This window comes from Malus domestica, chromosome 15 (genome assembly GCF_042453785.1).
Source record: "Malus domestica chromosome 15, GDT2T_hap1".
NCBI classification, from domain to species: Eukaryota; Viridiplantae; Streptophyta; class Magnoliopsida; order Rosales; family Rosaceae; genus Malus; species Malus domestica.
The window spans coordinates 44,313,674-44,338,724 of record NC_091675.1 but is presented as its reverse complement, the minus strand read 5'-3'; the positions used below and the strand labels follow the sequence as shown (position 1 = coordinate 44,338,724).

The 25,051-nt window shown below is 35.6% G+C and overlaps 3 protein-coding genes and 2 non-coding genes across 5 annotated transcripts; 3 read left to right on the top strand and 2 right to left on the bottom strand.

The window, feature by feature from the left end:
• Positions 1–840: 840 nt before the first annotated feature.
• Positions 841–3,317, top strand: LOC103425251 (uncharacterized). The gene is made up of 5 exons (XM_008363337.4): positions 841–1,317; positions 1,432–1,506; positions 2,197–2,336; positions 2,491–2,628; positions 2,930–3,317. Exons 1-5 carry the CDS (start codon positions 1,077–1,079, stop codon positions 3,137–3,139), a joined length of 804 nt encoding a protein of 267 aa, XP_008361559.2. The 5' UTR covers positions 841–1,076; the 3' UTR covers positions 3,140–3,317.
• Positions 3,292–6,614, bottom strand: LOC103416203 (phosphopantothenate--cysteine ligase 2-like; the record flags this gene model as incomplete). The annotated part of the gene is made up of 8 exons (XM_008354467.4): positions 3,292–3,847; positions 4,241–4,360; positions 4,851–4,952; positions 5,068–5,127; positions 5,225–5,277; positions 6,262–6,347; positions 6,457–6,501; positions 6,583–6,614. Coding segments are annotated over 8 exons (738 nt in total), but the record flags the coding sequence as incomplete, so codon positions are not given.
• A 321-nt stretch (positions 6,615–6,935) lies between these two features.
• LOC114821406 (uncharacterized) lies at positions 6,936–7,660 on the top strand. Its single transcript, XM_029093493.1, has 2 exons — positions 6,936–6,953; positions 7,040–7,660. Exons 1-2 carry the CDS (start codon positions 6,936–6,938, stop codon positions 7,658–7,660), a joined length of 639 nt encoding a protein of 212 aa, XP_028949326.1.
• A 1,888-nt stretch (positions 7,661–9,548) lies between these two features.
• TRNAW-CCA (transfer RNA tryptophan (anticodon CCA)) lies at positions 9,549–9,620 on the bottom strand. The gene has a single exon. It is a non-coding gene; the product is annotated as a tRNA-Trp (tRNA).
• An 8,595-nt stretch (positions 9,621–18,215) lies between these two features.
• Positions 18,216–18,288, top strand: TRNAR-UCU (transfer RNA arginine (anticodon UCU)). Its single transcript has one exon. It is a non-coding gene; the product is annotated as a tRNA-Arg (tRNA).
• Positions 18,289–25,051: the final 6,763 nt, after the last annotated feature.

The window sequence follows — 25,051 nt, the reverse complement described above, 5'->3', positions numbered from 1 at the left end:
TTACAGAAGGTGTAAATATGAAGAAGTTTAGTGCTTGAGTGTCACCAATTCAAAACACACATATAGGTTTTCAAGTCAAATCTCCATTGTCCAATGCTTGTTGCATATACTAGTTTGATTGAAATGGGAGGGATATTAAGTTATTAACACTAAATAAATGTGTAAATTAGTCTGAAATATCAAGGTTTGTTGAGTTATATTTTAACCTCATTTCTTATATTATTGGGAACTTTACCTGATTATTTTGAACATTAAACTTTGCCTGATTATTTTGAACATTAGATCCACAATTTTAAGTCCAGCTAAAAGTTCCGCTTTTGAGCTCAAAAATTGAACTCTGAACATGAAATGCCATGCAGGATTAGGAGAAATACTTAGTTGAAGTTGTACGAAACACTCTTTTGTGTAATGCGAAAAGAGATACATATACAATTAGGGCATACAACTGTGATAGAAAAAAAATTTCTTTGAGAGTAGACGTATGTATACATGAAAAATTATATTTGAATGTGCATTCTTGGTCAATAGTTTAATAACAATTATCATGTCATTTTAGTATTACAATATAGTTGTATTCATCGTCATTGTAAGTGACATGTCTTAAATTCGATTCTCGTCAATAGTATATTGTAAACAAAATTATTATGGCTAACCCATAATATAGATTGACATAATAAAAGATAATTCGTAAAATACCATAGTTTTGGGGTACTGTTTTTATTTTTATTTTCACTTTTGGCGGGTAAGTCCAAGATCCTAACTGTCATGCTGCAGGAAGCCTCTGTCTGTCCACAAAAATTTCCCGTGGAAAATATAATAAAAGGGGAAAATATAAAAACCAAAATTACAAATTAAAATGAAAAAAAAATGAAAAAAAAAACCCAAATTCAGTCAGATTCTGAAAAATATTCATTATCAGAAGTTCAGAACCTTTCCACTTCCTTGACGCCTTCAACCTTCGCAGCCCAAATTGAAAACCCTAATTTCCATTTCCAATTTGATTGTGACCAATTCTTTCCAAATCCGTCGGATCTCCGATCTGACAGGCTGAGATAGTACCCGAATAGAACAAAACAATGAGCAATTTGAGAACCATCTGTCGGCCGCACACGGTCTTCACGTCCTTCGTGTGTTGCAGACACCAAGCTCGCTTCGGCTCTAGGGTTTCATTTCGAAACCCTAATTGCAGTCCTCGCTTTCCGCGGGTGTCCGATTTTGCGAGATTGAATTGGGGCGGGTGGTCCCGGGTCAATCAGAGAAGGATGGTGGTTAGGGCTTCCAGTTGGGACCATCCCAAATCTCCCTACGAAACTCTTGGTAATTGGATAAAGCTTCAACGTTTGATTTTTTTTTTTTTTTTAAATCTGGAATTTCTAACATTTTTACTGTCTCTAACTTTCTAATTTTTGGATTTTGTTTTTTGAAAATCAGAATTAGAGAGGAACGCTGACGATGACCAGATAAAGATTGCTTACAGACGGTTGGCCAAGTTCTATCATCCAGATGGTATGCTCCCTTGTCTTGTTTCGAAATTCTTTTCGAATTTTTCGATTTCATATCTGTAATTTGCTACTTTGCTAGTGGTGTTATCAGTTAATCACAAATCAAAAGAAACATTTTGTAATAAGATAATGTATGTAAACAATTGTTGGTTTAATATGGTGAAACCCTTCAGTAAAATCGTCATTAATTTCAACTTGAAGAATCTTTGCAATTTGTGTGCAACAAAGTTATTGTGCAAAAGGGCTTATGACATTGGAAGTTGTTTTTATTCCTTACGGCTGCATTTGCGGCCTAGAATTGGAATTGGATAACTGACTAGAGTAAGAAATGAAGGCCATTCCAAATTTTGTCCAAGTTGAAGGAGGGATAAGGTTTCTGACTAATCTATCTTATTCTTTCAACTTGTTCAAATTTTGAAGTTTGCCTCCATGTCTTCCCTCATATACCTCGAATCCAATTCTAGTCTCCAAGCGTGGTTTAATTTTCATGTGATTTTTTTTTTTTAACTGATATCAGGCATATTGCTTATCGTCTTTCCTTTTGTGTTAGATTGCTGCATGTATTGGTTTCTATGTGTAAAAAAGTTAGATTATCAGTAAATGTGCTCTTCCTAATATTTTGTGCCATTTCCTTTGGTCTATTGGCTTTTGCTTGAACGTTCAAAATTGATCTAGTATTCTTTCCGTTTTCAAGTCTATGATGGTAGAGGGACTCTAGAGGAGGGGGAAACAGCTGAAGCTAGATTTATTAAGATTCAAGCTGCTTATGAGTTGCTCATGGATGACGAGAAGAGGGGACAATATGATAGGGATAACCGACTCAACCCAATGAAAGTAAGATTTGTAGTTTGCATATAAGTTGCCTTGTAGTTTCTTGCTTATATTTTTAGGATAGATACAGGAAAATGTAGAGTAGATTCATGATTTGTATACAGATCAGCTTGTTTTTTTTTTAGTAACGGAATCTTTGTGTGCACTGTTATATCAGGCATCTCAAGCATGGATGGAGTGGCTAATAAAGAAGCGAAAAGCTTTTGATCAGCGAGGTGATATGGCAATAGCTGCTTGGCAAGAGCAACAGCAGCGTGAGATGAATATTCGTGCACGTCGACTTTCTCGTTCCAAGGTATAGAATCATTCTCCTAGTACACGAATCAGCTGTGAAGAATAGTTTCGGTAGTTAGGAAATAAAAATGGAATTTCTCTATTCTAACGGTTTGATAAATGCTGCAAAGCTCTGCCTTTTGCCGGATGCACAAAACATCGACGGCGATTTGTCTCTTATCATTACTGATCAAACACTATGTTCAGAAGCTCGTGCTTCTCTGTGTGATCTATTGTTTGAAATTATAATAAAGCTTTTGTGTTCTTTTGTTTTGGCTGGGTTTCTCGTCTTATGGCCTAAGATCAATGTATTTGACGTCCAGGTTGACCCAGATGAAGAGAAGAGAATCCTGGCAAGAGAAAAAAAGGCCTCAGCAGAGTATTTCTCCAGTACCCTCAAGCGACACACACTAGTCTTAAAGAAAAGGGACCTAATGCGAAAGAAAGCAGAGGAAGACAAGAAAAAGCTCATCGGTCAGCTTTTAGCCGCAGAGGGACTTGAGCTCGACACACAGGACGAAGAAAAACGGTAGAGCAAGATTTACTCTTTGGCTTCTGACAGTGTAATTTGTACTATAGAATACACTTTGTAATGGCCGCTGAAGACAAATCCGTCCATACTTATATTCAACAACGAGAGAAAAATTAACCTGTATATATCTTTCGTTGAAGAAATTTATAGAAATTAATGAAAAAAATCCCATTTAATTATATCAGTGCATCCGTTCTCGTGCACCTGTGTTGATATGCTTCAAATACATCTTTCAAAAGTTCACCAGAAGGTCTCTGCATCAAAAGTAAGTACAAGTAATATGATTGCTTTCAAGAGCAAAATTGTTCTGCAATCTTTTGCTCGAACGTACTACGCTGACATAAAACAGCTACATTCTACGATAGGCAAACGAAAGTTTGGGTGAAAGCCAACCAAATATTGCTACCTTGAACAGAATAGGAACTGTTTGTTGCACTGGTCCGCTGTCGGATGAAATCAAGCATACTCATCATAAATCAGGATTCTCGAGATAAGCCGAATGTCTTCCCACGATAAGGTCAATAAGTGGTTTCTCCACATCATCAACGCCCAGGGACTGGTTTCGGCGAACTGATATCTTTTCATTGCGTCTGACAACTACAACCTCTTCCTTGCGGGTTGAAAGCTCATTTGCTACAATCATATGTACCTTGTACTTCTTAAGAGCCATATCAGCCTTCTCCAAAAGAATCTTCGAATCCGTCTCTAGCTGTTTAGGCAAGCATGTCAAAGGTTTTTAAGTCCAAAAAGTAATACTGCATCTTGTAATCTGTCAAAAACTTTTAGCAGAATTATATGACAAAGGTAAGGGTAGGGGGTATGATTTTGATTATTGAGAGGTACACATATATGACTGCATCATGCATGTCGAGGAAGATCTGTTAAACGAAAAGCCCCCACCAGAAATATGTCATTTTCAGGTTACTGCTACCCAGCCACGCCCTCAACCCTCGACCAAAAAATAAAAAATAAAAAATAAAAAATTATCGTATAGATAGTCTATGGATGCAAGTAAAAAAATAGCTCTTCCGCTAAAGTGCAGCAAGTGAACTAATGAATGGAAATGCCAGTAATTAGAAATAAGCAGAAGCTTCTATCAAACCTTAAATGATATACAGAAGGCCATTGGTGCCCAGTCTTTCCTCAGCACTAATAGCATCTTTGGCACCTGAACAAGTCGCATGTCCAACGGACCAGATCCTGACTGAATTTTGTGTTCTGCCTGCACAATCATGCTTTGCTAAGAAATGGTGCGGCTAACGCTTAGACTTGGATGAAACTTATACACGATACAAGATGGAGTATTAGGATTCTTTTTCCTTTATTTCATAAGCAACTTTCGGACCACTAATCTCCTTATATAACAGTTTTTTCATTCAAACAAGCGATTAATTAAGCATCCAAGATTCATATGTCAACCCATTCCTATATATTCAGAGGAATATTGTGATCATAAACATGTCCTGTATAAATTTGTAAAGGACTGGATTATGTTATCTAACTGCAGAGATTCATATATAAGCCCTTAAAGAAACGCTATCAAGCTTCTAAAATTCATAATCTAGTCATTTCTACGCATTTCAAGGAATATCGAGGAAAAAATATGTCCTCTAGCAATTTCTAAAAGGGGTAGCTTTTGTTATCTGTCGATTGAGTTACAGAATGCAGCCAGAGCATGTATGACATAACTTTTCAATACATTAAACCATTACCATGCTTTTCCAAGGAACATAAAAGTCAGACAGTGCAGCTGCAAGGTAAAGAATTGCATGTGGCCCGAGACTTCTTATTGAAAAAGCAATCATCTGCAACATCTGCCCAAAACGCAAAGACAGATTAGTCAAGCATAGGAGGATAACTGTTATATCTAAAACAACCAGACACTCAAATATGGTTGTGAAGGGAAGTTAATAACCAACTGAAGCGAACCTGAAGATACTCAAATATGGTTGTGAAGGGAAGTTTTAACAAGAGGCCTCCTGCTACTGCCTGCAACAGAATAAATCCCCACATATAAAGGAAGTAAAAATATGCAATAAGTAAATACATATAATACTCAAAGAAAGATAAATATAAGTGATCGTACGGCATGACTTCGAGTGATGGCATTCCTCACTGCTTCCGAATGTGACTGGCACACTGGAAATATAATACAAGATTTAGTCACCTCAATAAGAACTGTCAAACATATGTATACTATTGTCAGATTTAACTTTCGAACATCACCACAAAGCTGCAAATAAAACTTCAAACATTCCTGTCTCCCATCTCCCCAAAACCCAATAATCAAGCCCAAAACCAACTCCGATAATTAAACTCTACAATAAAATCCTATAATAGCATACAAAAATCTAATATCATAGTTACTCACACTAAACATGTCAAAACAGATGGAACATCAATGTACATGACAAGCAGAAAGTTTGACATCTCTATTACTAATGCAGACAAAAACAGCTTGGTTTTCCTCTGATAATTGAGTTCTTGGTTTTTTCCTCAAGAACAGCAATCTGAATTGATCCTCAAAAGCTAGAGTCTTCAAGGCTTAATTACTCTAACCTTTTGGATGTAACCTTCCAGCCTGCTTTCTAAGCTGAGTTAAATCAGCCTACTCTATGACACTAGACCAATCACACTCTTCTTTTGGGTATATTCACTCATCTAAGAGTTTTAATGACTTAGCACTACGCGCATGTATGCCTAGGCATTTTAATCAAGCCACTAGCATCTTATGGAACTTTAACCAGCACGTTGCGGTTGGCTCTAATTCCAATAGTCAAGAATCAACCAGTACTCAAAAGCTATTTGCCGTCAAGGAGTCAAAAGCTTATTACTTGCCTTTAAGGATTGTAAGAGACTCATTGTCAGCTAGGACGTGAATATTACTTATTTGAGAAATGTAATTAAATATCCATTGCACAATGACTCTGTTTCTATCTCATGCCTTTTCTCAAGGTAGAAGTAGTTTGTTGCTAATGTACTGGTATTCAAGAAGATCATTCTTGATCCCTAAACCAGAGAGGAGGAAACATAAGTTTCTCTTCCGTCATCCATGTCCATTTTTTGTTCTACATAGAAAGAGAAAAAACACATATAATCATTTTGCAAACAAGAACTACAAACCGTTAATATTTGAGTCATCCGTATATTCAAAACATTCAAGCAAAGGATCAGCGGGAAGTGATCTGCAATATGGCTGGCAAGTACCCCTGCATAACATTGTGGAATAATCCAAAAAGTTTAGTAACAATTCTCTTCTATCGTGTTAAGTCGTTGAAATGACCAAATGATATGTAAAATGGTAGAATCAGAAATTACCTTCGATATAGAAAGATAACAGCATAACCTGCCTTCAAAAAGTACCTGCAATGTTATCAGATAAGTCTAATCCAGAAGTCCGTATTACCAAAGATGGCATATTTATTGATTTGCAGGGTGATATACTCTGTGGATGCTGCTCCCCTGTGACCAGAATTTTTTTTTTTTTTTTAATTTAACGAAAAATAATATTTTTATATTAAAAAATTAATTCTTTTACTATTTTTTTTACCTTTTATTTTATCATTATCATTAAAATTTAAAGTTTTTATACCTTTTTCATTAGTATTTTTATTTTTTTTTTACAGTGGAGGGTAAAATATCCAAGGTCAATGTGAACAAAATTAAATAAAAATTAAACAGCACCACAATTAAATAAAAATAAAAATAAAATTGAGAAGATAACCGAAGAAACCTCAAAATTGAAGCGGCGGTGTTCGGATGTTTCTTGGGGGCAGAGGGATGGGCTTGATTTTGTTATGGTGCTGGCTGGCTGGGTGTGTAAGTGTGACCAGAGTTGTTGTAGTAATATGGTCCAAACTGGTTCATTTGGAAAGCTCGCTGTGATTATGTGTTTAATCAGGTTCCAATCAGCCATTCTAAGGTTATTTTTTCGTTGTCGATCGCTTTCGGGAATTTTTTGCTTGCTGTGTCTTCTTCGGGTATTGCTCGGCCTGTCTCGGTTTCTCGGGAGGCTGTTGCAGTCAGGTGGTGTCCTCCTTCTTCTCCTTTTGTTAAGATTAATGTGGATGCTAGTTGGTCTAATTCTTCGCGGATGGGTTTTGCGGGGGTGGTTGCTAGGCAGGATGGTGGGCGGTTTATGGCAGCGGTAAGGTCTTCTATTTTGGCTCCTTCTTCTGTTGTGGCTGAGTCTTTTGCGATTCTGCGTGGCTGTGAATTGGGTGCCTCGTTGGGTTTCAGCTCTGTTATCATTGAATCTGACTCTTTTCAGGCTATTTCCTGTTTAAATGGTTCTCTTGAAAATGGCAGTTGGGAGGCTTTCCCCATTTTGGCTAGAGCTCAAAGGGTGGGATCGGCTTTCCAGAACTGTCGCTGGTCTTGGGTTCCAAGATCAGCCAATATGGCAACGGATGTTCTTGCGTCAGCTGGTCTTACGGAGATGTGTGATTTTGTGTGGGTTGACAGACCCCCATCTTCGTTAGTTCATGTATTATGTAATGATGGTCTTCCTTGTCCTCATTAGCAGGTTGTGGTGGGTTTGGGGTGACACTTTCTCTTAGGGATTGTGTCGGTTGTTGTATCCCTGCTCACTGCTTTGCTTGGTGCTTAGTTTCGTTGTGTTTGCCTCGTCGTAGGCTCTCTTGCTTCTGTTTGGCTTCTTAGCCTTGGGTTTCTATTTTAAACTCAATTCTTCAAAAAAAAAAAAAAAGTAATTTGGTCGTGTTTTTCTTAATATTACGATCTGATGATATTTCTTTTTATCATAAGTGAGAAACTACTACAGGTAGCCCAATGAAAAAGTGCGAACCACAAGTCCCTAAAGAAAAAAAATGAGAGGTTCTAAGTTCGATACTTTGTAAGATGTGAATCTGCTTGATCGTGACCACAAATAAAGTGCAACTCCCAACTTAATTCTTTCAGATCCGAAAATGGTAGATAATTATAGTTCGCTATCTCTCTGTTTGGAAAAAACAAAAATAATTTAGTTGAGTAAGTTTTTTCAATTTTTTTTAATACACACTAATATTTATTGAATAAACTTATACTTACATTGAAAACGTCCACAATACCTCAAAGACACCAAAAATTCTAAAAGGAAAAAAGCATAGGACATTGTTCGCCACCCTAAATTTTGGTGTATACTCATCACATACCTAATCATTTGTCACGCATCATTTCAATTAACCTTGATTAATTTTTTTCAAAATTGCAAAGTAGTATTTAATGTGAAAGTGAACTAAAGTTAAGTGAAAAGACACATGAGAAATAATTAAGTGTATGATAAGCATACAGTATAGTCATGATAGTGGGCAAAAATGCTCCCACTTTTTAAACATAGGGTTTGATGTGGTGTTGGGTGTGTGAGTGTTGTAGTAAAATAGTCCAAAAATAATTTATTGGTATTCCTCTTAATACTATGATTTGTATTTCTCTTTACTTATAAGTGAGAAACCAAGACAAGTGATCCAATGGTAAAGTGTGAGTGACTGCTCCCTAAAGAAAAAAAAAAGAGTTACTGAGTTCGATACTTTGCAAGACCTAAAAATGGTGGATAATCATGGTTCGTCACCAGTTATTTTCCTTTTTAAAGAAAAAACAAAAATAATTTAGTTGAGTAATTTTTTTTTCTATTTTTTTTAATACAGACTAATATTTATTGATTCAACTTATAGTTACATTGAAAACGTCTACAATACATCAAAGACACCAAAAATTCTAAAAGGAAAAAAGCACAGGACATTGCTAAGTGGTACATGCTGACTTATTAATCTAAAATTTGGATGAAATGAGGGTTTAGGCTAAGTGGTACATGCTGAACTCGATACTAAATTAGGCTACTCATTTTGTAATTTAGCCAAACTCTCAATCCCTTTAGTGTAAAAATATCGATGTACTAAAAAAAAGGATGAAATGAGTAGAAATTAGACATTAAAAGGGAATTGGCGATTTTTTTAAGTTTGAGTCCTAATTATTCCAAAAGAAAAACATATTAAGGGCGAATAAAGTTCATAACTTTCTCAAGTATGGACTTTTGTCATATTCTTTAGATGTTTTATGTAAAATTGTATATAGTACACAAGATAGCACAAAATTTATTTAAAATTCAAACGTGAATATCAAAAATTTAAATTATATTTAAAAACATGTTATCTTTGATAAGAGTGAACAATTTTGAAAAAAATCGTCTAGCTTGTGCTTCTCTAGAAAATACTCATGTGTGTTTATTTTTATTTTTATATATATCAAATAGCATCGTAAAACACTAATTCTTGTAAAATAATAATTTAAAAGATTTAGGAGAATGCAACTAATTATATCATGGAAATTGGGGAAAAACAAGTGGGGAGTTTTTACTTATTTTTATAGTACCAACCAAAATAAATAACAAAAAAAAAACCGGGACAGGGTATTGAACCCGACGTGAATCGAACACGCAACCTTCTGATCTGGAGTCAGACGCGCTACCATTGCGCCACGGATCCGGTCATTAATCATCTTCTATTAATGCCCAAAATCCTAAGTTTAAATCCTGGGCGACGTCGTTTCAACTCTTTAAGCACGCTACAAAAACGGTTCAGAGAGCCTTCCCGCCAGAGCCCAACCGCATAACAGCTGGAAACCACTGAGTCGTCTTCTCCAAGAAAACCCCAATACCCCATATCCCCACATTCTTGCTGACAGAAAGAGAGCAACCGACAATGGCCGCCGACCGATCGAAGCTTCAGACCCAGATCGACATCAAGCCTCATCAGCTCCCGAAACTCTCCAAGAACCCAAGCTCTCTTTCTTCGCCTCCCGCTACCGCCGCCGAGCCGACACTTGGCTCATTTCTTTCTTCGTGATCCTCCACATCGTGGCCTTCCGTAAACGAACACCTCTCAAGCTCGGGTGAATGACTTGTGCAGTGTGATACGCTCAGAGAAATTGTCACTCTTGGTGACTATTGCAACAGAATGGAGAGAGAGACACATGCAAACTCAGCGTCAATGCTGCGTTGATAGCTGTCGAGTTGTATAGAAGAGAAAGGTGAATGGTCTCTCACTTTTGCAGTGTAAAATTTGCAGAAAAACTTGTAAAGAGGGTCGGCATGAGGTATATAGATACAACGGTCTCTCTTTGTATGGATATATTCTCTCGTGGATCTGTCGGAGTTAAATAACATTCTTGAATTGATATATGATCGTTAATCTGAACTGAGTACTACTACTTTGCATTGGTTTGTTTTACAGCGGTTTGGTAGTATTCATCTTCACTTAAAAAATGTCTTAGGTTCGAATATCGTAGATGGCGAATTCAATATCAAATTACGCTACCCATTGTGTGGCTTTGCTGAACTTCCCCTTCCTTTAGTGGAAAAATATTGATGCACTAAAATAAAACCATTGGTTTGTTTTAGGGTCCTCTTCAGTCTATACTGAACCATAAACAATATCAACGCAGCTAAGAAATCTTAGAGAGAGAAATAATACACAAGAAAATAGAGAGAGAAAGTAGTAACCGACTTATCAACTTTTGTTTTCATTAAATGAATACCTATTTTTACTACAATATAAATACCTCACAGTATAACTAACATCTGACATCAAGATCTCAATAACAAACTGACACATGACACTCTTTTACAATTGACACTTGTTACAATCTATTCAACCTTATACTCTAACATTCCCCCTCAATCTTATGCTGAGAACAAGCAAGCATAAGATTGGAACAATGAGTGTTAACAAAGGAGAACATAAGCCTTTAGTGAACATGTCTGCATGTTGATCTGCAGAAGCAACAAATTGGAGAGAAAAGGTTCCTTGTTGAACACGTTCATGCACAAAGTGACAATCAACTTCAATATGTTTGGCTTTTGAGAGAAAAATAGGATTTGTTGCTAATGCCATGGCAGATATATTATCACAGTGCAGTAAAGGAGGAGAAGAAGGGCTGGTTTGGTATTGCTGTGCTTTGAAAAAAAGCTGCTGTGAGAATAAGCGGCTGTGCTGTGAGAATAAGCGGCTGTGAAATAAATCAGCAGAGCGTTTGGTAAACTTTTTTGTAAAAGTGCTTTTGGAAAAAAAAGCAGTCTGATAGTGGGTCTTTTCTTTAAAGGAGCACTGTAGCCCCGTGTGCTTTGAAAAAAAGCCAGTTTTCCAAAGCTGCAAATAGCAACTTCAGCTTTTTCCTTTGATTTCAGCTTATTCTCACAGCAGCTTCCAAAATAAGCCCTTTTTTTCAGTTTACCAAACACCTAAAACCCTAACAGCTTTTTTTCATAGGTGCTTTTTTTTAAGCACCTCACTCCCAAACTAGGTCGAACTGTCAATGTGCAAATCTTTTAATAGTTGCTACAGCCACACAATTTCTGCAGTAGTAGTTGTCATTGCCCTGTACTCAGCCTTTGTTGATGATCTACTAACAATGTGCTGTTTTTTATAGCTCCAGGAGATAGGATTAGAGCCAACAAAGACAACAAAACCTGTAGTAGACCTTCGATCATTGAGATCACATGCCCAATTAGCATCCGTGTATGCTTTCAGTGCTAATGAACCAGGTCGAAAACATATACCCCATCCTAAGGTGCCTCGAAGATATCTCAAAATCCTCTTGACAACATAGTGAGACTTCAAAGGTGAATGCATGAATTGACACACATGATTCACAGAATAAGCAATGTCTAGCCAAGTAAACGTTAAGTATTGTAATGCCCCTACAATACTTCTATAATTGGTGGGATCTGATAACAAGGACTACCATGATTCAACAGTTTTTTATTTGGATGACACGGAGTTATACACGGCTTACATTGCATCATGTCTGTTTTATGTAGTAAATCTTGAACATACTTAGATTGATGCACAAACAGCCCCTGATCTTGATAGTCAATTTGTAAACCAAGGAAATAATGAAGAACACCTAAATCCTTCATATTAAACTCAGTTGTCAACTGAGCGATCACAACACAAGTTGAACTATCTCCAATTAGAATTATATCATCCACGTACAACAATAACACAACAATATGCTTACTATCATGTTTAACAAATATTGACGGATAAGCATAGGATGATTTAAACCCCAAGGAGAGTAGGAAGGTGGTGAACCTGTCATTCCATGCTCGGGGAGCTTGCTTTAGCCCATACAAGGACCTCTCTAGCTTATAGACATAGGTAGGATGATTCTTGTCAATAAATCCTTGAGGTTGTGACATGTAAACTTCCTCTTCAAGAAAACCATGTAAGAATACATTCTTGACATCTAATTGCTTGAGTTTCCAACCATGAGTTGCTGCTAAAGACAACATTAACCTCACAGCAGTTGGCTTGACCACGGGACTCAAAGTTTCATAATAATTCAAACCAACTTCCTGAGAAATTCCCTTTGCCACTAACCGAGTCTTGTGTCTTGCAATTGAACCATCCGGATTCCTCTTGATGTTATAAATCTATTTGCAGCCAACCAAATTTTTACTTGGAGGAAGTGGAACAAGTCTCCAAGTCTTCTGTTGTAACAAAGCATCCATTTCTTCCTTCATGGCAGTTTGCCACTAGATGGATTTGGAAGCTGCAGTAAAAGACTTTGGTTATGTGCTAGAATCAGACTTGATAGCAATATAGACCTGTTTCTTCTTAAAAATCCCAAACTTTGATCTAGTCTGCATAGGATGAGAATTATGAGGAGGAAGTGACACCATTTGTAATGTTGAAACTTGAGATGTGGTAGTGTCTGGATGTAGCTCAAAATATTGTAAATCTGTTGTCTAAGAATTGGATGAAGTTGTTGTCTTAATATTTGGTTGAGTTGATGTTGCAGAACTTATGGAAGCAGTGGAGACACGATCACCATTTTTGAGAGATAAAGACTGAGTAACACTAGGGATAGAAGCATTGGAAGGGGGTACACAAGCATGTGGTAAAGGTATAGGTATTATGGGAGTATGCACAAAAGTATTTGGATGAATAACAGTAGGTGTGGAAGTTGAAGAGATGGATAATGAAAACACAGTATGAGTGATTGTTTGTGGGGTAGGAAATTGTGTTTTATCAAACAATACATGCCTATACACAATCAATTTGTTATCTTTGACAGAATAACAAATATATCTCTTGTATTGAGATGCATATCCCAAGAAAATACACATAGTAGTCTTAAGTTCAAGCCTAAAACCTTTGTTCTATAAGGTTTCAGAGAGGGGTAGCATGCACAGCCAAAGACCTTTAAATGACCTAGTGTAGGTGGAGAGTGATATAAAGCTTCAAAAGGAGACTGCATCTTCAAGGTAGGGGTAGGCATCCTATTGATAAGATATGTGGCAGTTGCACAAGCATGATACTAAAATTTTGATGGCAAAGAGGCTTGTTGAAGTAAGGTTATGGCTGTTTCCATAACATGTCTATTTTTTTCATTCAGTTAACCCATTTTGCTTAAGAGTATAAGGGTAGGATTTTTTGATGTAAAATGCCTTTGTCCTTAAGAAAAGTTTGAAAAATGTTGCTTATATACTCTCCACCACCATCACTTTGCAAAATTTTAACTTGTGTAGCAAAAGAATTTGAAATAAAGGCTTGAAACTGAACAAAGATACCAAATACAACAGCTTTATTGATGATTGGAAAAATCCAAGTATATCTAGTACATTCATCGATAAAGGACACATAGTACCTATAGCTCTCTATTGACAAACAAGGAGTAGGGCCCCATATATCTGTATGTATAACCTTAAAAGGAATGATAGACTTCGGTGCATATGTAGGAAATGGAAGTTTGGTAAACTTTCCATGTAAACAGGAATTACAAATCTGAGAAGGAGAATTACAACTGAAATCAATGGAAGATTTATCAAGAGCTGCTTTGACTACTAGATTGGTAGGGTGACCTAAACGACAATGCCACAGGGTAGAAGAAACCTTTTTACCAAGACATGTTGTTGGAAAGGCTTTTGGTTGCTTAATCACAGGAAGTGGATAGACAGCATTATTACTCAGTCCTTGGAACAAAGTTCTCTCGGTGACCTTATCTTGTATACATATAGAGAACTCATCAACAATACATATGCAATTATTATCTTTGCACAATTAATGCATAGACAATAAGTGTTGTGACAATTGAGGTACATAAAGTACATAATTTAATAAAAAAATTATGAGTTTTAGTGGAAAGTTGAGAGTTGCCAATATGAGCAATGTTTAAACCTTCATCACCAGCACTAGTGACAGTTTCTGTGGAATGACAAGGAGCTGCCGTTTGAAGATTAGACAAATCCATTGTCATGTGATTTGTTACTCCAGAGTCAACAAGCCAATATTCTTGCTGAGGTGCAGATGGAGTGGCATTACTATGAGCATTCATGGCAATTGGTGTGTGGGACTGAGTAGGCATAGCAGGTGCAAAATATGTATTGGAGTTCATCATATGACCTGATGGATATGACATGAAAGGCATGCTTGAGTTTTGACCATTCTGATACATAGAAGAATGAGGAACCTAAAACTGTTGAGGATACAGTTGATAACTCTGAGAGAATGGTTGATAGTTCTGTGAAAGGAAGTAGGCTTGACCTTGAGAAGAAGAATTGTTTCTATCAAAACAAGTGGTAGCAATATGGCCCACTTTATGACATATTTTGTAATACCCTGAAAATTTTAAATATATGAATTGGGTATTCATAATTATGAATATGTGAAAAGAATTGAGAATTTATATTAATTCATAAAATTTTAGTTTTAAATTAAACTAGTTATGAGGTTTAAAGTTTTGGACATTAATTATTTAAAATATGTAGACCTTTCGAGGTCAAAATTTATATTTTTGATAGAGCCCGATCTCACGAAAGCGTGAGCGTAAACCGTTCATGAAATAGAGTTATAACGAAGAAGTTATTAACGTTTAAAATCAGGGATATTTTGGTAATTTTATTTCCATTTAAAAGGCTGCAGAAATTTGGAGCAATAAGTCGTGCCACGTGTGTGGCTGGGATGAAAGGAAAAAAAAGGGATGGATGGCTGTGATTGAAAGGGAAGAATAGAAAGGAGAAAATGAAGAAAGGAAGGGGGTGTGACAAATGGGAGGAGAGAACCGAAAGGAAAAGGAGAGAGATGGGGGAACACCGGATCACACAAATCCGGCTACCTGACCCGTTTTCCTCATCTTCTCCGATGGTTTTCGTTGATTTTCAGGCGAATCAAGTCGATCAAACCTTGGGAAATCATTTCACAACCTCCCCTTTACCTAATTTACTCCAAAAATCGAGACAAAAGGGTGTGGAAACCGTGAAATTTGCACGGTGGGTGCGAGGTGCGCTGGAGATCCTTGGCGGCGATCTACCAATTTCTGAAGCCAAGTCCGACCACCACCACTATCAATGGACTCCTTGTGAACCCAGGAACGTGTCCCAAGCCTTGGATGGGGTGGCAGAGCACTAGAAGACATGGATCGAGGTCGCCCAAATTCTAGGGCTTCCGACGGGTTTTAGTGGAATTGAGGTATTTTCCGGCCGAATTGGACTTCGGCCCAGGTATAAAAGTTGTTCCTCTTATTAAACTCTACCTGCCTGTAAAATTTGGGAATTTTTAAAAATAGTGAAATTTTCCAGCGAGTCGGGGTGGCCGACCGCCACCCGTCGAGTTCGTGCGGCAGCGCGTGGCCAGTGGGCCGACGCTGCCTTTTTCATGCAAATTTTGATGTTTGAATCCATAATTGATAACCATTTGATTCGATTCGAGTGTGGAAGTTAAAATGGAATTAGGCCGATATCGGAATATTTTTTGGAATAGAAATGGAATGAATTGTGAACTACGAAAGGCTTGATCCCACTCCAGGGTACGTAGACAGTCTAACAGTGTTAGATGCATCCTTAAATAACTCGAGAAATAATTTTTAGAATGGGAAGTGTTTTATAAAAGGAAATAGTGACAAAGTGAGAATAAACTTGTACGTTTGGTGTTTAAAATTTTTAATTATGAATCATGGTTGTAAACAAGACAGATAATTAAAGGATTACGATAGGTGGTAGTTAAATAATTGAGAGAAATCCTTTGTGGTGATTTTTTTAACTAAAGAAAGGAATTTAGTAAATAATTTGAGTTTTTACCTTATGGTTATTTAATTAAAGGTTGATTTTGAATTTAATGTAAGGATTAGTGAATTGAATATAGTAGAAAATAAATAATTAATGGTAGTCCACTAAACATGATTTTAGGTTGGGCCTATCACCAATAATATTTCCGAAAATAACAAATATTTCGGGGCTGGGCGTTACAGATTTGACAGCCATGTTGAAAACAATTTATTGCTGAATGACCTTTCCTATCACAGATTTGACAAATTTTAGTGATTAGTTTCCCTGATTTCCCTGCAATTGTTGCCCTGGTTGTTGAAACATAGCTTGATTATGTTGTGAATAGGAATTATTACGAAAAGCAGGTTGCCAGGAGTATTGATTTCCACTAGAAAATAACTTTTTTACCTTTACCCCTTGGTTTGTAATTGTTCCCCCTGAAATTGTTATAAGTGCCCTAACCAGTTTGAGACACAAAAGCAAAGTGTCCCGGAAATGGTAATTTTTGAAACTGAGAGGGTAAGGGTAATTGTTGAAACTGGGAAACGGACTGAAAATGAGTCATCATTAGACTTGTTTGATCTCCAAAAAAACCACCATGATTCTGTCTTGAATTGAATGTTTTTGTTCCAGATGAACCACCAGCTTCATAAACAAGTCCAGAAGTATGAGCCAGCATAACAGACATGACAGGGATTGACTTATGAGCTTCCTCAGCCCTTAATTGTGACCTTAGTTCTTTTAAGGACACCAAATTTTCACGTCCTCGAATGACAGCCTTAATTGTATTAAACTTAAGATGGAGACCCCTTAAAGCAACAATTGCAATATCCTCATTAGAAATAAGTACTCCAACAGTAGCTAATTGACCTCTAGCATCCTTAATTCGTTAAAGATAACCATCAATTGATTCAGAACCCTTCTTAATGTTTTAAAGGTCAATCTTCTTTTGTACAATACTAGTTCTAGTGACAGTAGCAAATCTTTCACAAAGATTAGTCCACATTTCCTAAGAACTTTTGCAACCAATCACACATGACAAAGTAGCAGTGGATAGAGTAGCAGTGATGAGAGTCATCAAAGCTTTATCATGAATCTTCCACACTTTATAAGCATTAGACAAAGTAGGTGGATCATCAATAGCTTCATGTTCTGAAACAGAGTCATCAAATCTTGCTGGACAAAGAATTGAACCATCAAGAAAACCTATAATTCCATTTCCATCCAATACTAATTCCATTTGGAAATTCCAAGTCACATAGTTAGAATTATCAAGTTTCACAGTGACAATGTTTCCTACACTAGGAATTAGAGAAGAAATTGATGATTGAGTGCGAGCCAATTGATTAGGGGTAACCATTTTCAAACAATCGAACACAAATCTTGAAGAATCTTGACAAGAATTTACGAAACGATCACCAAATACAAAGATTTTAGACAACAAATGAATAAGAAACAACAATTTTTGCAAAATCAAATAAGGAGAGATATCACCTCAGTATCACGAGCAGCCTAAACAACAAACACAACAACTAGCTGCAAAAATCCCCAAATTTCTAGGGTCTAGCCACATATCGACAAGCTTCGAGTCTTCGACAACTGGAAAATCAAGGCTTCAAGACAACCACGACCAAGTTGAATTAGCAACGGCGACAACAACTATTAGAGAACGGATGAATGAGCATAAGCAATGGATCTTCAACCGACGATGTTAACCTTAGTCGGCGAGGATACCATATCAACGCAGCTAAGAAATCTTAGAGAGAAAGAGAGAAAGAATACACTAGAAAATAGAGAGAGAAAGTAGTAATCGACTTATCAAATTTTGTTTTCATTAAATGAATACCTGTTTTTACTACAATATAAATACCTCACAGTATAACTAACATCTGACATCAAGACCTTAATAACAAACTGACACATGACACTCTTTTACAATTGACACTTGTCATAATCTAATCAACCTTATACTCTAACAAAACAGACAAAAAACTTATGACCTCTTTATAATTATTCCTGTCAAGTTCAATAATTAGCGCCCGTGGCCTAATGGATAAGGCGTCTGACTTCTAATCAGGCGACTGTGGGTTCGAGTCCCACCGGGCGTGCTCTATTCTATCTTATTTTATTCAATTTGATTTGATTTTACTTAACAATTCAAGGCAGAGGTCTTAAACATCCATTTTATCGATCTTAGAATTTCGATGTAAGCCCAAGTGCCCAACAATCAAGCTTACAAAGGAAAAAGATAGCACAACAATGTGGCAAAAAGAGACTACACGTGAAAGTGTTTCTTGTATTTTTAATTTTATGCACAAGATAAGAAAATTATCATAAAGTCATTTCTTGTTTGATGAATAAAAGTAGAGATTTTTTTTTCCAAAGTTATCATCCGTGGCTTTAAACTTCAACCCACTTAGCACATTTTTGAGTTTTTTTGTTTGTGAGGTGAAAATTTGTGAACAAACAGAAATGTCCATCTTTAGGCTATCTCCAACTCAAGGGTCTAAATTCCAAAACTTAGCCCTATATTTTCAATTATTCATCTATACATATGAGTTTAGTTAGTTTTTTTTCCACCAATGGTAAAGAACCTATAATTCTCACCCCACCTTTATAATTGGTTAAACTTTTGTATTTCGTAGATTCTTTTTGCAAATAATTTTGGAATTAGTTTTTGTATAATCTATTTTGTTTTATTTTTACGAACATTTTGATGTAAAAATATTCAAATTCTGGAACAAAAAAAAAAAAACCTTGATGTAAAAGAAATTCAAATTTCAAATAAATGGATGGGTATTTATAGAGTTTTGGTGTTGGTTCTGTTTTGGGTTAATTAATAATATTATTTTGACCGTTAGATTTAAATTTGAGCCGTTGAATTTTTTTTTACCATTAAAATTGATTAAATTAGATTTGAGTCGCTGGGTATAAAATTGATTAAACTGATGTAGTAGGGCACACTACATTGGATCAAAACCCAGAGCGCACGCCAACCATTAGATGGCAATGACCCTGTAATCTTGACCGTAAAGAGGACAAGTTTGGTGCGCTTGTGCAGAGACACTCTGTCTGCTTTGATGGATCTATAGTGTGGGGCCCGCATGGGCTTGTTTCACCTGTTGGAGGAGAAATGTTGGGCCCTCGGCCCACATCAAACCTTATCCACCCGGAGTGGAAAGCAATCCCAAATTGCCACCTCCAAACCCAAAATCATATTTTTCTGACACCAAGGCCGGCCCTGAGAATTTGGGGGCCCTAGGCGAGTCTTCAAAGTGGGGCCCTAAGGTTCTCATACCTCCGACTCTTTGTATATTGGTATGTAGTAAAAAAATTCGCTAATTACATAAAAAGTATATTTCTTCATCGAATATCATTAAAAATTAATATCAAAAGAAAAAAGATATACTAACATTACTTAATATTACATGTCACATGTCTTTAGACGCAAATGCACTAAGATTGAGAGTGAAAAGCAATAAAACTTGATGATCAAGAGAGTAAAAAATAATAAAACTTGATTGACGAATATAATAATTCAACAACGCTAAGTGGTTCTCTTGTGTTCTTTCTAAAATCAACACACACTAGCGAATCAAATTTTAGAATAACCTAGTTTAACAATAAATTATTGAAAAAGAAAATTTAAATTCAAAGTTATGGTTACCTCAAATTACAATTTTCAAGACCAAGTGATAGTTGCTTAAACATTCAATAGAAATAGAAAGACTGGGAAGTTGAAAGAAAAATGATTACAAAGTTATGATTATTCTAGTTTTTGTTATTTTTTTAGGTTATTTTCAAAAGCAAAAGAAAAAAAATGCATTTGGACAGATTGAGGACATTAATTTCACAAGTTTCTTGTCACACGCGCAGGCATGTGACAATTGGCCTTTATATGTTTTTTATTTAAGAAACTCAAGTTTTTTCTATTTATACAATTTTTATTTAAAATATTTTTGAAAAAAAATAAGAATTTAAACATAAACCACCCACTAAGGTTTTATTATTTTTTTTCTAAAGTTGAAAATTTTAAATTCATTCAAAATTAATATTTGTTGAATTATTTTAACTCCTTTTGATTCTTGTAATTTTAAAATTTTTAAAGAGCAATTTATCTTTAATTTCATAGATTTGAAAAAAAAAAGCAAAAACTATAGCCTACAAGGTGTTTCAAACTGCCCACCCCAATGAAAACGGAGTGGAACCGTTTCCACTGCACCAACGAAATAATTATAATGTTTCTTACATTTTCTTTATTTATATTTTATATACAGAATATATAAAAAAAATTTAGGGGCCCCCAAGTTAGTGACTGCCTACCTCGGCTACCCTCATGGCCGGCCCTATCCGACACCCAAAATGCACCGTTTGAAGAGGTTTTGGGCCAAAATTTTAGATTTTCTTTTGTTTCCCACCCCCTTTAGAGGTTTTGGGCTAATGTACCACTGAAAGGTTTCAACCACTTATTTGGCACCACGTCGCATGCAGCTCCCACTCATGCACATCCTGATATAGTAACAGAACCCTTCACGCAATTGCATATTCTAACGAAAATCATGCATGCTCGCGGAAACTAGGGTTTCCTAGCTAGGGGCTCTTTTTTAGGTCTTCCAGTTTAGTTATATATAAAGCCTATAAAGCACTATATAAAATAAATTTTTGGAAGGCTCCTCCTCCTCCTTTTAGGGTAGTGACTGACTAGTGAGAGAAAGAGAGAGAGGGGTTGAAAGGAAAGGAACCCTATAGTGCGAAGGAATCCTGAAGTGGGTTTTTGCCTAGTTTGATACCAAAAAGCAGCAAAGAAAGAATTATACATGGCTAGCTCTTGGAAACTTCTCACTATCATCAATGTTGGTAAGAAAAAGGCTATAAATCCCAGGTGAGAAGAAGAAGGTTTTTTTTACTCAAATAGATCAATGATATAGGTACCAAGTAATATATTAACGATGAACCCTTTTTTCGAATGAAAACTAAAAAATTAAACTGTTCTGATTATAAAATTTATGTGATGAAAGTACGTTATTTGCAAGTAAGGGTAAGCTTATCCCACCAAGAAAAAAGGCAAGTATTATTCTTTTACTTGACCACTTTCTTCAATATCTATCATCATTGTGGAGAATCTAGTAGTCAAAGAGATGCAATGTGCAACATGTAGAACTGTATTGTGTTAGTGAATTAGTGTGTAAGGGTTTCTCTATGTATGGGGGTTATTCGTGCTCCATTGATGAGCCAAGTGAAAATAATAAATTAAGGTTAGAATTAGAATAGGTTCGGAGTTCGCTTTCTCAAATGCAACAAAAAGGAGCTTTTATTAAGGTAAAGAAAAAAAAGGGGGAGCCAACCAATGTCGCTCGTTCAAGATCGGTTTGAGTTCTCCACAAAAAGAAACACATATCGAAAGATTCCATCAACATGATTTTTTTTTGGGTTGATTTCATCCGCATGATTGAGAATCCTAGCACCTAAGTCAATTGAAAATAAAGATTTGGTGCTCGATAGTAAAATATATGGACAGATAATGTAGCTACTACAGTATCTTGAAGAAAAATAAATACAATTTATTGGGTACAAATATGCTTGAAACAATAATAACAACGATGAGGGTTCCCATTAACTTAGCTTTAAGTAATCGATTAATAAAACAAGAATTCGGCTAAATCATGTATGATTATCTTGATTATTGTCAACCATCTTTGGCAATCTCGTATAAAAAATTAACAATAATAAAATAATTTCGTAAACAAATTGTATGACATTTGCAAATTTTATTCTAGCATGCTATAACTATTTTTTTCCCGGAAGCATGACGTATCCCACATTCCAAATGTATGACTAATCTTTAATGGGGCCCGAAAATGCTAAAGACATTTTATCCCATTCATGACCACAGTCAAATGACAAACGTTCTCTCAAAGTTTCCAACTAAGGAATTACATGTATTCTTGCCAGTTTCGTGCCTCGTGCCCAAGACCAAGGAGCATACCTAACGTGAAATTCTACTGCATTTTCATTGGACCATTTGCCGTAGTTAGCATACTATAACTTAATATATATTAATGTTTTTGTTTTTGTTGGCGAATGGTAGATAGTTCATGCTAAATTCATATAACTTATGAGAAAGAAAATTAGATCTTGAGTATAATAAGAATGCACTACTCGAACCCGATTAAGTCATATCTGCGAATGTATTGATGATAAAAATGATAGCATAGCATTATTGATTGTTCTTTTATGTGGTATAGAACAGAAGCTCCCAGAAAACTACATGATTGAATTTGAAGGCATACATTTATTTTTCTTCAGTTTATTTGAGAATTTCCCCGAATATGTTAATCAGGTTGTCTCAGAACAAAAGTAAACTATATACTTTAAAGAATATATTATCGTTTTGTTTTCTCGTTGCCATGTGTTCCAGATGCAAAAACCGCTGATACTTTAACCTAGCTTTAGCTAATTAACTTATGCACTTTTTACCAAATAAGACAGTGATTTGCTCGTGTCTGTGATAAGTGGAGCATCTTTGCTGCTCAAAGACCATAACGCCCTTCCCAACTTATTTTTTGGTTGAACTGTTTATACTTCAAATTTAATCTCAGTTCGATATAAGTTTGCACAACAAGAAGGGGGACAAAGAGCGCAGATCAAATAGTAAGCAGGGTCCTGAGTTGGATACTTTGTAAGTTATGAATCTGCTTAATCGTGATCACGGATACGGGCAATTCCCAACTCAAAAGTAGGAGATAACTGTGGTTTGACACCAGTTATGCCCTGTAAAAAAAAATAGAAATTACATAACCTATTGTGATACCTAAACTATACCCTTATCAGTAAAAAATCGTAATTCAATGTCTTTTTATTTAGAAGATTTAGTTTAGTTAAAACAAATTTTATATTTTGGTATAAGTTGATAGACATTTCATATTTTACCATAGGTCAATAGAAGCAAATTTCTTCTTCAACTCTTTTAATTAACATTTTCGTCACTTAATATTACGGTCTAATGATGTTTCTCTTCACTTGTAAGTGAGAGTTCTTAGGTTTGATTATTGTCAAAGGCGAATTTAAACCACATTATTAACAACTCATTGTGAGGCTAAGCCCACCCACATTTCCCTTAGTATAGATGATATCGTTTGTTAAAAAAAATTTCAAAATTCATTAGTATTGATGATGATATTTTGCTATAAAAAAGAAAAAGAAAAATGTTTTTATATTTAAAGATTTAATAGTTAAAACGCACGATGTCAAGTTTTTAGTAAATTACAATAAAAAGAGAAATAAGGTTTAAATCTGAGATGCAATGGATATGAGACGAAAAATTATAAAATAAAAAACACTAACCACCGAGGCAATGACTCGCAACGTCAATTTGATAGCACGTGTTATGTGTATTTTCATACTTTCATACTAGTAAATTATTCATATTTGATCGTCGACTCTACACAGCTAATTAAGTTGGTTTAATGGCATAGTATCTTTTTAGAAGAAAGAAAAATGGTTCACACCAAATCCACCTAATAGCTACTAGCTGTGGTTCATCAAGCAAAATCTTCGAGACGTCAACGTGAATTCCAACTGAAACGCGCTGAGCTATTTCTATTTCGAATAAACTTCAACTTAAACAGTGCGTATTGGATCGACCGAAATTCTAATAAGCTTCAGCTTAATTTGTAATTGACACATTTCTAAGTAAGATCTTAAAATTAAAGATTCAAATTGAAAGTTTTATGTTTTATGGCAATATTGGCGCGTTTATGTAACCGTAATGAAAATATGAGGAATTGAATTGAGGAGGAGGAGTTGGAATGAGAAGAAGTCAGAATTTGATTCATGTTGAAGCTGTTTACTTAAATTTTCTGGAATAGGAATAGAAATAACACTAATTCCATTAAGCTGTTTACTAATTTAGCAGAATCGGAATATAAACCAGTATGATTACTAATATGCCCTTGTCCCAAATCAAATATTTTATATACTTTTTTTAATAAAATTTGATATAATATATAATAGTACAAAAAAATTAAATTGTTTTTTTATTTCATAGACACACTAAAATGCTTTTGTTTATTTTATTTTTATAAATTTAAGTATTTACTTTAATATTTAAATTTTCTCGCTCAAGTTGTAGTTTCTTCTCTTCAGCATATCCATGGAGTTGTGCATAATGTGAATAAGCATGGAAAAAAAAGTAAGGAGTTGTGCATAATTAAACTAGGGTTAATGGGTTTATAAAGAATAGTCTTGGAAATAAAAAAGTAAGTGAGGGCATAAAGGGAACAAAAGTGTCATTCCGATTGCTCAAACAATCAGGAGTTGGATTACCACCTACATCTAAGGAATCCAATTCCACCAATACAAGGAATTGAATTCAAAAAATTGTGTGGGCCCCACTGCTTTTTTGATTACTCAATATTTAGTAAATACCAGAATACTCTGTAATCGGAATTCAATTCTACATTTTCATTCCGATTACGGATACGTAAACAAGCCCTATATATTGTCGACATGAATCATGCACTTGATAAAAACTCACCTAACCAAACATTCAAATCAAAAGTTCCACATCATATAAAACAGGTCAAACTCTCTCGATACAACCAACTTTTTACTGCTTTTTATGGTTTTCATTGTCTCCTAATTTGAATTGCAATAAAACAGTCATTCGACTCATTCCTTTTGTATCATTTTCATGGTTGAGAGAGGGGGGGGTTCTGGACCATCATCCAGTTGTGTCCATCAAAGCTCATTCAAGAAGAAAATGAAACATTCTTCAATGGAGACTTTAATTGGTAATTATCATGATGAGGATGAAAGGGATGTTGTTGGACAAATCTAGCCATCAATTGCGTTTACTTTCACCTCAAATGA

What these genes read in the sequence shown, in the direction of transcription:
- LOC103425251 (XM_008363337.4), top strand. Translation starts at nt 1,077, where the DNA reads ATGAGCAATTTGAGAACCATCTGTCGGCCGCACACGGTCTTCACGTCC. An exon ending in ACCGACTCAACCCAATGAAA is followed by an intron (nt 2,337 to 2,490) that starts GTAAGATTTGTA and finishes CTGTTATATCAG; the next exon opens with GCATCTCAAGCATGGATGGA. An exon ending in GTCGACTTTCTCGTTCCAAG is followed by an intron (nt 2,629 to 2,929) that starts GTATAGAATCAT and finishes TTTGACGTCCAG; the next exon opens with GTTGACCCAGATGAAGAGAA.